General features: G+C 39.9%; 1 protein-coding gene across 1 annotated transcript in view; it reads left to right on the forward strand.

Annotated features, from left to right (window-relative positions):
* Nucleotides 1-6,383, forward strand: part of LOC306887295 (GTPase IMAP family member 8-like) — a gene marked incomplete at its 3' end in the record, with an annotated part of 31,728 nt that extends 25,345 nt beyond the window's left edge. Inside the window, exon 4 of the mRNA XM_079444923.1 lies at nt 5,671-6,383. Coding sequence (XP_079301049.1) covers nt 5,671-6,383 — 713 coding nt within the window. The remainder of the gene's footprint in view (nt 1-5,670) is intronic.
* Nucleotides 6,384-13,568: the final 7,185 nt, after the last annotated feature.

Here is a 13,568-nt window from a genome sequence, read left to right on the forward strand (position 1 = left end):
GCCACAAACGTGAGTACAACCCTAAGTGAAAATGTCCAAATTGGGCCCAAAATGTCAGTATTTTGTGTGGCCACCATTATTTTCCAGCACTGCCTTAAACCTCTTGGCCATGGAGTTCACCTGAGCTTCACAGGTTGCCACTGGAGTCCTCTTCCACTCCTCCATGACGACATCACAGAGCTGGTGGATGTTAGAGACCTTGGGCTCCTCCACCTTCCATTTGAGGATGCCCCACAGATGCTCAATTGGGTTTAGGTCTGGAGACATGCTTGGCCAGTCCATCACCTTTAACCTCAGTTTCTTTAGCAAGGCAGTAGTCGTTATCATGTTGGAATACAGCCCTGCGGCCCAGTCTCCAAAGGGAGGGGATCATGCTCTGCTTCATGACACTCCCACCACCATGCCTGACTGTAGGCAAGACACACTTGTCTTTGTACTCCTCACCTGGTTATCGCCACACACGCTTGACACCATCTGAACCAAATAAGTTTATCTTGGTCTCATCAGACCACAGGACATGGTTCCAGTAATCCATGTCCTTAGTCTCCTTGTCTTCAGCAAACTGTTTGCGGGCTTTCTTGTGCATCATCTTTAGAAGAGGCTTCCTTCTGGGATCACAGCCATGCAGACCAATTGGATGCAGTGTGCGGCGTATGGTCTGAGCACTGACAGGCTGACGCCCCACCCCTTCAACCTCTGCAGCAATGCTGGCAGCACTTATACGTCTATTTCCCAAACACAACCTCTGGATATGACGCTAAGCACGTGCACTCAACTTGGCAAGACCTGTTCTGAGTGCAACCTGTCCTGTTAAACAGCTGTATGGTCTTGGCCACCGTGCTGCAGCTCAGTTTCAAGGTCTTGGCAATCTTCTCATAGCCTATGCCATCTTTATGTAGAGAAACAATTATTTTTTTCAGATCCTCAGAGAGTTCTTTGCCATGAGGTGCCATGTTGAACTTCCAGTGACCAGTATGAGAGAGTGAGAGTGATAACACCAAATTTAACACACCTGCTCCCCATTCACTCCTGAGACCTTTCAACACTAACAAGTCACATGACATGGGGAGAGAAAATGGCTAATTGGGCTCAATTTAGACATGTTCACTTAGGGGTGTACTCAGTTTTGTGGCCAGCGGTTTAGACATTAATGGCTGTGTTCTGAGTTATTTTGAGGGGACAGCAAATGTACACTGTTATACAAGCTGTACACTGACTACTTTACATTGTAGCAAACTGTCATTTCTTCAGTGTTGTCACATGAAAAGATATAATAAAATATTTACAAAAATGTGAGGGGTGTACTCACTTCAATTCAATTCAATTCAAGTTTATTTGTATAGCGCTTTTTACGATACAAATTGTTGCAAAGCAGCTCTACAGGAATTTAAGTTTCCACAATATATTTATATATTGCAGAACCTTAATATATTTAACTTATGGCAAAATTTGGTAATTCTGTATGTTGTCTGAGCATTGGCATCCTCTGAGGTCCTCTGAGGGGTTGGCATTATCTTTTCTCAGGTGTTCGGTCATCTCAGATCATTTAAGGGTTGGATCCAGAAGCTTCTGTCATTCCTAGTTACCACGGGATGTTAATCCCGTGGCAGAAACAGAGAAACAAATAGAGACATAAAGGACGGCTATTCCAGAGTTTGGGAGCCAAATGTGAAAAAGCTCTACCTCCTTTAGTGGACTTTGCTATCCTAGGTACTACCAAAAGTCCAGAGTTTTGCGACCTTAGGGAGCGGGTTGGATTGTAGCGTGGTAGAAGACAAGTTAGGTACGCAGGAGCTAAACCATTTAGGGCCTTATAGGCAAGTAATAATATTTTGTAAATGATATGGAACTGAATAGGTAGCCAGTGCAGAGACTGTAAAATTGGGGTAATATGATCATATTTTCTTGACCTGGTAAGAACTCTAGCCGCTGCATTTTGGACTATCTGTAGCTTGTTTATTGAAGATGCAGGACAACCACCTAGCAGTGCATTACAATAGTCCAGTCTAGAGGTCATGAATGCATGAACTAGCTTTTCTGCATCAGAAACAGGTAGCATGTTTCGAAGCTTGGCAATGTTTCTAAGATGGAAGAATGCTGTTTTTGTAACATGGGAAATATGATTTTCATAGGACAAGTTGCTGTCTAATATAACACCCAGATTTTTTACTTTAGAGGATGTGACAGTGCATCCGTCTAGTTGCAAATTGTAATCCAAGAGATTCTGTGTACTGTTCTTTGGTCCAATATGTAATATCTCTGTCTTATCGGAATTTAATAGGAGGAAATTATTGGTCATCCAGTCTTTTGCACAAATCATTTTTTACACAATCTATTAGCTTAGATAGTTTAGAAGTTTCATCTGGTCTTGTTGAGATATATAGTTGAGTATCATCAACAATGAAAACTAATCCCGTATTTTCTAATAATATTACCAAGAGGCAACATGTATATTGAAAATAGCAGAGGACCTAGGACAGATCCTTATGGTACTCCATACTTGTGATAATTGTGATGACTCTCCATTTAAATGAACAAAGTGGTAGCGATCGGACCGGTAGGATCTAAACCATCTTAAAGCATGCCCTTGAATACCAGTATAGTTTTGTAATCGATCTATGAGTATATCATGGTCTATAGTGTCGAACGCAGCACTAAGATCAAGTAATACTAGCAATGAGATGCAGCTTTGATCTGAAGCAAGAAGTAAGTCATTTGTAATTTTAACAAGTGCAGTTTCTGTACTGTGGTGATGCCTGAAACCTGACTGAAATTCTTCATAGAGATCATTTTATTGCAAGAAGGAGCACAATTGAGCAGACACAACTTTTTCTCACTCACGTCTCAACTCACTTCTGTGAGATACTGTAGATGTAATGAAATCTGCTTTGTTTACTGCAGACTGACAATTCCAGAGACCAACAGAAAATGAAAGTAGTGTATTAGCAGACATAGGCAAAGTGCGCAGGTTGTTAGGATTGTGCTGCCTATAGTGTGTGATGCGTTATATAATAATATAAATATATAAATGTATACACATGTAAATACTTTCAAAATATTGAATGTGCGTGTGTGTGTGTGTGTATTTATATATACATAGTAAATAATCACAGTGCACATAAATATATTATGTAAACAAAAAGTTTTATTTTGGATGTGATTAATCACGATTAATCGTTTGGCAGCACTAATATTTTTATTATATTGTGTTGTAAATAAAATACAAATAATAAAAATAATAATGAAAATACAAATAATCAAAACCCCACATTATTTTACTCTCCTCACACTCTTTCTTACCTACCTCAGTCAGATTCATATCGGTGGCCCATTAAGGGAGGCCTTTTGTCTCTCAGGTGTGAATCACTAAATATTCATGGCCATTGTCACTCTATCGCATACACTTTTCTAACACAAATCATGTCTTACAAAAGTTAAATCAATATATTGTTTTTGGTGAAGGAGTGAACGGAATGATTTTCACATCATTTTGTAGCAAAAATTCTAGTCTACCACATCCAGTTTTCAAAAGTCTTGTGAACAAATATTCTGTGTTTTATGGCCTTATTTCAGTGACTTAAAAATTTTAGGTTTTCACTAATCACACATAAACGTTGTTTTCTCAAAAACACAAACATGTACATTCGTTATTGTAGCCCAGTTTGTGCTGAATACAGTGTTGCCAGACTTAAGCCAATAATATGTTTTTAAGATACTGAAAAAACAAATGTCAGGGCATTTTTGTCAGGGCATTACATCCTGTTAGATAGACCTAGGAATTATGCAAGGATCTTATTTGTGAACTTCAGTTCGGCCTTCAATACCATCATGCCTGACCTTCTCTCAGAAAACCCAATATGTCAGAGGATCACCAACTTCCTGACAGACAGGCAGCAGCTAGTGAGGCTAGGCAAACTCGCATCCAGGACTCTCGCCATTAGCACTCGCCCCCCTCAGGGATGTGTTTTCTCCCCACTGCTCTTCTCCCGTATACAAACAAATGCACTGCAAATGACCCCTCTGTCAAGCTCCTGAAATTGGCAGATGATACTACCATCATTGGCCTCATCCACAATGGAGTCGAGTCTACTTACAGACAGGAGGTTAAAGGGCTGGCTGTCTCGTGCAGTCACAACAACCTGGAGCTCAATACGCCCCCCCCCCTGCATTCCCCCGCTCACCATCATGAACAGCACTGTAACAATAGTAGAGACATTCAGGTTTCTGGGCACTACCAGCTCTTAGGACCTAAAGTGGGACAATCACATAGACTCCATTGCTAAAAAGGCCCAGCAGAGTTTATACTTCCTTTGCCAAATGAAGGAAGAATCAAAACTGCTTGAGTTTTCCAGTAAACAATGGTTTGTCATTATTGAATGACAGGAATGTCCTGGTAGGAATGCACATATCCTCACAGAAACTGATATATGAAGTTACAGTGTCTGTGAGCTCTTCCAGATCAGTGGCTGCAGCTTCAAAAACACTCCAGTCAGTGCAGTTGAAGCAGGCATGAAAATCCCGCTCTGCTTCATTAATCAATTTTTTAACAGTTCTTAATACAGTTTTAGCTGATTTCCGTTTCTGCCTGTAGATTGGTATAAGATGAACCAAACAGTGTTCAGAGAGCGCCAAAGCCCCAAAAAATGGTTGAAACAGTTCTACTCAGCTATCGAGTCTGTCCTGTGTTCAGCCATAACTCTCTGGTTTGGTTCAGCTACCAAATCAGACATCAAGAGACTACAACGGACAGTCAGGACTGCTGAGTGTATTATCGGTTCCCCTCTGCCCAACCTCCAAGAATTTTACATCTCCAGAGTGAGGAAAAGGGCTAAGAAAATCACCTTGGACCCCACACACCTAGCCCACTCTCTCTATTCTAACTGTTCAAACTGAACAATTAGTTTTTTTTCCCCCACAGGTTATTTTCAGAATGAATAATTAAAACTTTCATAACCATAAATTGTCCTTCATAACTGACATGTTTATACATAGAATTCAAAATTTTTACATTTGCAAACTGCACACTTGTAAATAACTTGTGAGTCATCATGATATATTAAACAGACGAATTATGCAGCATCTGCTCATATCTAGCTTACTTGAACATACCCGACAAATAACGGGGCAGTGGATGTGCTGGTTTTCTTTGCATTTAGACAATCACGAAGAGTCAAAAATGACTGAAGACTCATACATGTCTACACCAGATGTGAGCGGCGCGACAAAATATAAGAGAACCCATTAACCCTCTGGGGTCGACAGTATCGCTCAGTGATGATGTCTACACTGGATTCAGTGTGACACGACAAATCCCTGACAGTAAACCCTTTCTACTTATAACGTACTGACACAAAGTTCAAGTGATTTGCCGGCTTTGTCACATCCAGCAAGCTGTTGGCTTATTTTGGTAAAAAAAATTGTGGCCAAATTGGCTGGTGAGTGAAAAAGTTAAATTCAAACGCTGCACATAACACAAGACACTTGTCTTTAAATACAAACAAAACTTTTCTGAACAATTCTAAGACATGTAAACTAATCTAACTCATAAACACATACTCACACATCACACTCAAGCCCCTGCCCCTCTAATCACTAAGGATAAAGTGCCCTTTCGTTCCTATCAAAGTACCTACAGTGTTTTGCATAAGTGTTTTGTTCTGTTTGTTGCAGGAGACGTCCAACATCTCTCAGAGCTGAGGACTGTGTTAATAGGTTATAGAGGAGCAGGTAAGAGCTCAGCAGGAAACACCATCCTGGGCAGAGAGGAGTTTGACTTGAAAAGATCTGCTCAATGTGTGAGGAGACATGGAGAAGTAGAAGATAGACACATCAGTGTCATAGAAGCACCAGGATGGTGGATAAACATACCTGTACAGGAAAGCCCTGAGATACTGAAACAGGAGATTTTGCTCAGTGTGTCTCTGTGTCCCCCTGGACCACATGCTGTACTACTGGTCATACGTGCGGACACTAGGTTTAAAAATACTGAGAGAAAAGCACTGCAGGGGCATCTGTGTCTTCTCAGTAAGAGAGTGTGGAGTCACACTATAGTGCTCTTCACCTGTGGAGACTCTCTGTTAGACACATCTATAGAGCAGCATATCGAGAGTGAAGGGCAGGATCTCCAGTGGCTGCTGGACAAATGTGGGAACAGGTATCATGTTCTCAACAATCAGAACAGGAGTGATGACACTCAGATCAAGGAGCTGCTAGACAGGATTGAGGAGACAGTGGCACAAAACAATGGCAGCCATTTTGAAATAGATACAAATATTTTAAAGATGATGAAAGAGAGAAGAAGAGCAGAGGAAGAGAGAGCAGAAGAACGAATGAAGAGGTTGGAAAAGCAGAGAGACGACATCAGATCACAGATGAGTGAGTGAAAAAATTACTTTATATGAAATTTGAGTGCAAAAAACAATGATAGATTTTTATATGACCAAAATAATTGCTGTTTCTTGTTTTCTTATTGCTTTCACTTTTTTATATGGAACCGCATTCCAGTGGTTTGAGTCTTACCTCTAAGATAGGTCCATCTTAGAGAGGTCAAGTGTCCAAGTCACAACATCTAACTACTGGGGTGCCTCAGGGCTCAGTTCTTGGACCACTTCTCTTCTTTGTCTACATGGCATCACTAGGTTCTGTCATTCAGAAACATGGCTTTTCATATCACTGCTATGCTGATGACACTCAACTCTACCTCTCATTCCATCCTGATGATCCGACGATAGCTGCTCACATCTCAGCTTGTCTAACAGACATTTCTTGCTTGATGAAGAACCTTCACCTTCACCTTCAACCAAACCATGCCAAGACAGAACTGCATTTGGTTCCATCAAATCTATCATCCATTTGCTTTATTCAACATCAAGAAGATCAGGCCCTTTCTTTCAGAACATGCTTCACAACTCTACAAACTACAATGCACATAATGTAATTATTAAGAAATGTATTAATTTATTAAGATGAGATTTGTTCATTTGTTAAGATGGTGTATGTCAAATAGTTTTGTAAATTATAAGATTATTTTTTATTATTTAAAACATTTACTAAAAGTATTTTTTAAGTATTTTTATTCATATAATTTAAATTGAACCTAATTTATAAATTAAAATTATTGTAAAAGAGAACTCAAGATGGCTTTAAATTAAATGCAAAGCAGTGTTTGTTGACAGCAGGTTGAATATGTAGCAAATTAGCTCAAAAGGGAAATGTACTGTATGTAAATAATTATAATGAATTTTAACTATTTACATCAGCTGACAAAAGTAACTGTAGCAGAATTAGTATTATAATCAACTATTCAGATGACTGACAAGTATGTATACTGAAGTATATATTCTGATTGCCAGACATGAAGTGATATTGGCAGACATGGTCTTACAGTGAGTAATCACACGCTGATGTGCGTCCATACAGATGATAATCAAACAGATGGGCCATATAATCAATAATAGCTGATCATTGAATCACAATGATAGCGTCATAGAGTCGGTAATAAACACGCTGATGTGCGTCCATACAGATGATATTCATGCAGATACGGCCACATTCCCCACTAGGGATGTAACGATTACCGGTTTGACGATAAATCATGATAAAATTCCCCACGGTTAGTATTACCGTTTCATATTTTAATTATCATTAAAACCGTATTTGATTACCGCGATCTGAACATCTCACGATAAATAAACACTGTCCAGCATAAAGCAGAGTGTAACAGTGTCACGTGCGCACGGCAGCAGAGTTTCATTCTGAGTGAAAACAGGGCGGAAAAGCTGGGAGGTTTTAAAAGAGTGCTGAGGGAATTATACAAATGAATATATCAGTGAATTAATTATATGAATGTACCTCTGAAGGATCTGACTGTCTTCAGAAACGATTCGATGGCATTTTGTTTTCATCTCAGCTCCATGTAATACCTAAAGGAGGTGTTCTTAAACACAATACTGCTTTGTTCGCGGAGTTCACGGGAATCAGCTGTAATTCAGCTTTTCCATATAAAGCGCCACCTGCTGTCAGAGAGTGGATTTACAGACACTTATTTACATCCAGCCTATGTGCAGTTTCTGTCTGGCCAGAAAACGGACCAAATTTGCATGCCCTGCTGTAAATATTAACCGGTTGATGAAAAACAAGATTATGTGGATTCTACACATTTAAACAATTCAGATAAGCTATATAGAATTATTTATGGAGCAGATAAGTGGATAGAGAGTTGGACTTGTAACCTGAAGGTTGTGGGTTTGAGTCTCAGGTCCGGCAGGGATTGTAGGTGGGGGGAGTGAATAACCAACACTCTCTCCACCCTCAATACCACGACTGAGGTGAGACCCTTGAGCAAGGCACCGAACCCCCAACTGCTCCCTGGGCGCCGCAACGTTGGCTGCCCACTGCTCCGGGTGTATGTTCACTACTGAGTGTACACTTGGATGGGTTAAATGCAGAACACAAATACTGAGTATGGGTCACCATACTTGGCCACACACCACTTCCCCCCTCCCCTTCCCCTTATTAATCAATTATCATTTTGACTTAACTATCATTTTGGCTGAAATGTGAGGTTTACCTTTATATGAAACTTTTTCAAAGCTTTATTTGAACATTTACATTATTTATTTGAACATGCTATTAAACTGGTGTCAGTCAAGTTGTCATTTAAAATCCAGACCTCATTGGTAATGTTATTGTTTTAGTGATTATGCAAACAAAAAGTCATTTTATTTGCTGTTTGTTGATTTAAGTATAAAACTTGGTGAAGTGATTTATGTGTCGGTACTTTTTGAACATCTCCAGCACATTTTAACAATACCGTGATAATACTGATAACCGTGATAATTTTGGTCACTATAATCGTGATGAGAAATTTTCATACCGTTACATCCCTATTCCCCACACACACATATAAAAAATGTTGAAGAAAAAAAAAAAAAAGTTTTTTTATGGAAAAAGCAGATCGCTAAGTTATGCCCCGCTCAGATGACAGCTGCGTCACAGCATGCGTCACTCAGGAGAGAGCGCCAAATTCAAATAAACTATATTCCGCTTATCTGAGACTTTTTTTTTCCGTGGACGGTCTCATTCTGTTTGTAAAACTGTATGCTACAACACCGTGTTGTTTTTTTACCACTAAGACGCTGTTTTTGAGCGTAATTTATTACATAACAGACGCGAACAATAACTCTCCCGAAGAAATGAAAAGTAAACAAAGGAATAGTCATCCTTATTACAACGTTATTGTTTCGCTGGACTAAAAGTGCTCGCTGGGATGTTGTTCTGTGGACCCTTACCTCTCTAACTAAACTGGGATTTCAGCAGTGGACGCGTTTGTGGCTCGTTATTAAAATGATAATGGTACGTACTGCTTTTTTATTCTGCATGTTTTGATGTGTATTGCTTACACAAATGTAGCAAATACATTACTTATAAGCTTTCCATCGAAAAAACAGCGATCTGTCGTCGATGCTTGAGGCGTAGACCTTCAGAATGATATATAGTTTGTCAAGATTAACTTTGTCCTGTTTCATTTATTCTATTAGAAAACAATGACACATGCAAACAAAGAGCATTCAGTGCGCCGTCGCTCTGGCAAAGTTTAACAGGTTAAGAAACCCTAAAATAAAGTGTTACCAAAAGTTTTTACTTATTAGCTAAATTTATTGACCAGAAATTTTATATCCTGCACTGACATTTTTCGTAAGGCTAAATTTGCTAAATAAAATTAATATAGACGGTGCAGTCCGATAGGTCAAACCCAATCTGACACAATGACATAATTATCACATGGAACAGTTGATTGGTTCTTTTTGTATCAGCAGACAATGAGCTTGCTGCTTAGCATATTCAAATACCTGGCTAGTGCTTGCTGTTGTCACCTATGTCTTGTTCCCTAGGTGTTTCCATATCCTTATTTGGTTTTTCCTGTTCTCGTTTGGTCTCCATTCTGTTCATTTAGTCCCAGCCGTGTTTTGATTATGTTCCAGGTGTGTCTCGTTTGCCCTGCATTAGTTGTGTCTATTTATAGTGTGTTCTGCCCCATGTTTCTTGTCTGCTGTTCTGAAGTTTATCCTTGTCTCTTCGCTCCTTCGTTTCCCCGCGCACCCTGACAGAACAGTACACCAACAAAACAAGTGAGTGGCGTTATTCCCCCCATTTTGTTTTTTTCGCCATTTTTCCCAAGTTTTTATTTGCCTTTCTTCCCCTCCTCTTCGAGGCATGGAAGTCGACGCTCACGCTCAGCCAATCCCGCCGTTCGCTGGGAAATCCAGGCCACTGTTCGTGGCTCACTCAAGCCCGCCCTTTGTGGGGAAATCCAGGCCGCCGTTCGCGGAGAACTCAAGGCCAACATCTGTTGCGAAGTCAAGGCCACCGTTCGAGGCTCACCCAAGCCCGCCGTTCGCAGTGAAATCCAGACCGCCGTTCATGGCCAACGCAAGCCCGCCGCAATTTGCAGCTCTCCCTCACCTGCCGCCGTTCGCGGCCCACGCAAGCCCGCCGCCATCTGCGGTTCTCCCAAGCCCACCAGCAAGAGTGTATGGCAAGCCCGTCGGCAGAGAGTATGTCAAGCTAGCCGGCTCCAACTCCAGAGCTCCTGGATACAGCAGTACCCCGGAGTTCTCGGCACCTCTCCTTACCCCAGAGTGTCCTCCAGAGCCCACTCCTCGCCAACGGCCTCAAGTGCCCGTGCCTCCCGAGCGCCCCCCAGAGTCCGCGCTTCCAGAGCGCTCCCCCAGAGTCGGCGCTTCCAGAGTGCCCCCCCATAGTCCGTGCTTCCAGAGCGCCCCCCAGACGTCATAGTTTCCCCCTGGAATTTTTATTTTTGGGGGTGGGGCAAACGCCATGGCCGCCCGAGTCTCCTCACCCACCATGGCCTCCCGACACCCCTGATCCGCCATGGCCACCCGACTCCCTGATCTGCTATGGCCACCCGACTCCCCTGATCCACCATGGCCACCTGACTCCCCTGATCCGCCATGGCCTCCCGACACCCCTGATCCACCCCGGAGGTCTTCCTTAGCTCCTCCCTGTTCCTGTCCTGCACCGGCCTTCAGGGCACCAACCCCCCCTCCCCAGTAGAACTGTTACGGCGCAGGACGCACCTACCGGGAGGGGGGCGATCTGTCACTTGTGTCTTGTTCCCTAGGTGTTTCCATGCCCTTATTTGGTTTTTCCTGTTCTCGTTTGGTCTCCATTCTGTTCATTTAGTCCCAGCCGTGTTTTGATTATGTTTCAGGTGTGTCTCGTTTGCCCCACATTAGTCTATTTATAGTGTGTTCTGTCCCATGTTTCTTGTCTGCTGTTAAATGTCTTCTTTCTTGAAATTAAAGATTCGTGTTCTGAAGATTATCTTTGTCTCCTCACTCTTTCGTTCTACGCACACCCTGATAGCTGTATATATAACCAATAATTATATAAAAACGAATTATGAATAACAACAGATAAACATGGAGAAAATGTTTTTATAAATCCTACCTGAAGTATTTGGATAATGTTTTGAAAGATGATTTCTAAAACTTTTTTATTGCATTTTTTCCCCAGTGAGTGGAAATGAGAGGTTGGACATGTCTCCAGCATATTCTCCGTACGGGTCATTCAGATTAAAATCAGAAGCAGACAGCAGCTCAATTTTTGTGTCTTCATGTTCCACAGACTCATTTCACACAACAATATATGAGTCAGGGATACCAAAAATATGTACCAGCATGGATTTAGTACCACCATCAAGTAAGTGTTTTTTGTTTTATTTGGCACTTTTCACCAAAACAGAACATTATTATTATTATTACTATCTATCTATCTATCTATCTATCTATCTATCTATCTATCTATCTATCTATCTATCTATCTATTTAAATGGATTTAATTTATTTATTTATTTATCAAATTCAGGTATTATCAAGTGTAAAAATATGGCATTATCTTTGGTACTCCATATATTGTGCAAATTTTATTTGGTAACACTTTACATTAAGGTTTCCTTTGTCAAGGGTTTATAAAAAGGTGTTCATAAATGACTAATAACTCATTTACACATGCATTATAAATCATTGATAAGCAGTCATAAATGCATGGATAAGAAAGGTGATTTTAATGCAGTAACTGCCAAATAGTGAGCCATTTTAACTAACATGTTATAAATGCTTAATAAATATATTTATTCATTCTAATTTTACTCAAAAACACGTTCCTGATTTATTTCATGATGCAGAAAATATAGACTATTATAGACTGACTGAAGAGTGTTGTATTTGTTTTTTTTTCTTTTTTTTTTCTTTTTCATTTATATCTAATGACTTATGTCACTTTTCTTACAATTTTTCTTACTAAAAGCTACTCTTTATCTTACTCTTTATCTTGATTCTCCGCAGAAGTTCATGATGCCTATACATCATAATGATTAAAAACGTATAGGGGACATAAAAGCACAACCATGACTTCATGAGATATTAATAATGAAAATGTCAATTCCAATATTATAAATGTTAATATAATGTTAATAAAAGCTATAAATGTTAATAACCTGTGAATGTGAACCTTAATGTAAAGTGAACACCTGTGGACCATTTATTAATGAGCTATAAATGTTAATAACCTGTGAAAGTGAACCTTAATGTAAAGTGAACACATGTAGACCATTTATTAATGAGCTGTAAACAATAGTTATCTGTGAAAGTGAACTTTAATGTAAAGTGAACACCTGTGAACCATTTATTAATGAGTTCTAAACATTAGTAACCTGTCAAAATGGACCTTAATGTAAAGTGGACACACTACTCATTAATGTATTGATTATTATTGCACACTGTTATGAACCCCAATTCTAAAATGCTCGTTCAGGAAGGGGTTGAGTAACATAAAAAGGACGTGCAAGGCAAAAGATCAATTTAACCATTTATTAATGGCTAAACAGCTCACGAGTCACATTCATCAACTGGCAACAGATATAATACAGAATTAAATCAGCTAAACAAAAGCAATTAATAAAACAAACAAAACACAGATCAACAGAAACATCAAAGAAAGCACAAAAATTAACACAGATTAAGCACCACTTATCAACAGCTGACTTGACAACAAGACGTGCAAGAAGCTCACTGGCTGCTGGTAGCTGGATAGCAGGAGCTTCTCAACAAGTTCAAGTTCAAGTTCAAGTTGAGCTTTATTGTCATTCCGCTACATGTGCGGACATGCAGTGGAACGAAATGTCGTGTCTCGCAGGACCACGGTGCTACATAAATACAGACATTACAACAATGAAGTAAAAAACACTATAAACCTATACACTACTAACAGATTTAACTATAAGTATACTATATATAACTATTTACCCTATACAAACTAAAAGGATAAAAAATACAACTATACGAATGCTTCACATAAATATTACCCTATACAAACTAAAAAATAGAAGATAAAAAATACAAACTATACGAATGCTTCACAAATACTGTACATGTGCAAAGAGATACATTTGAGTCAGCAGCTGGTTGGGGAACAGTGCAGGATGATTTGTAGTGCATGAGCATGTAAACATACATATATTGCTGAGTTTTTTGTGAGATTGTGCA

Source organism: Barbus barbus (genome assembly GCF_936440315.1).
Source record: "Barbus barbus genome assembly, chromosome: 21".
Classification (NCBI taxonomy): Eukaryota; Metazoa; Chordata; class Actinopteri; order Cypriniformes; family Cyprinidae; genus Barbus; species Barbus barbus.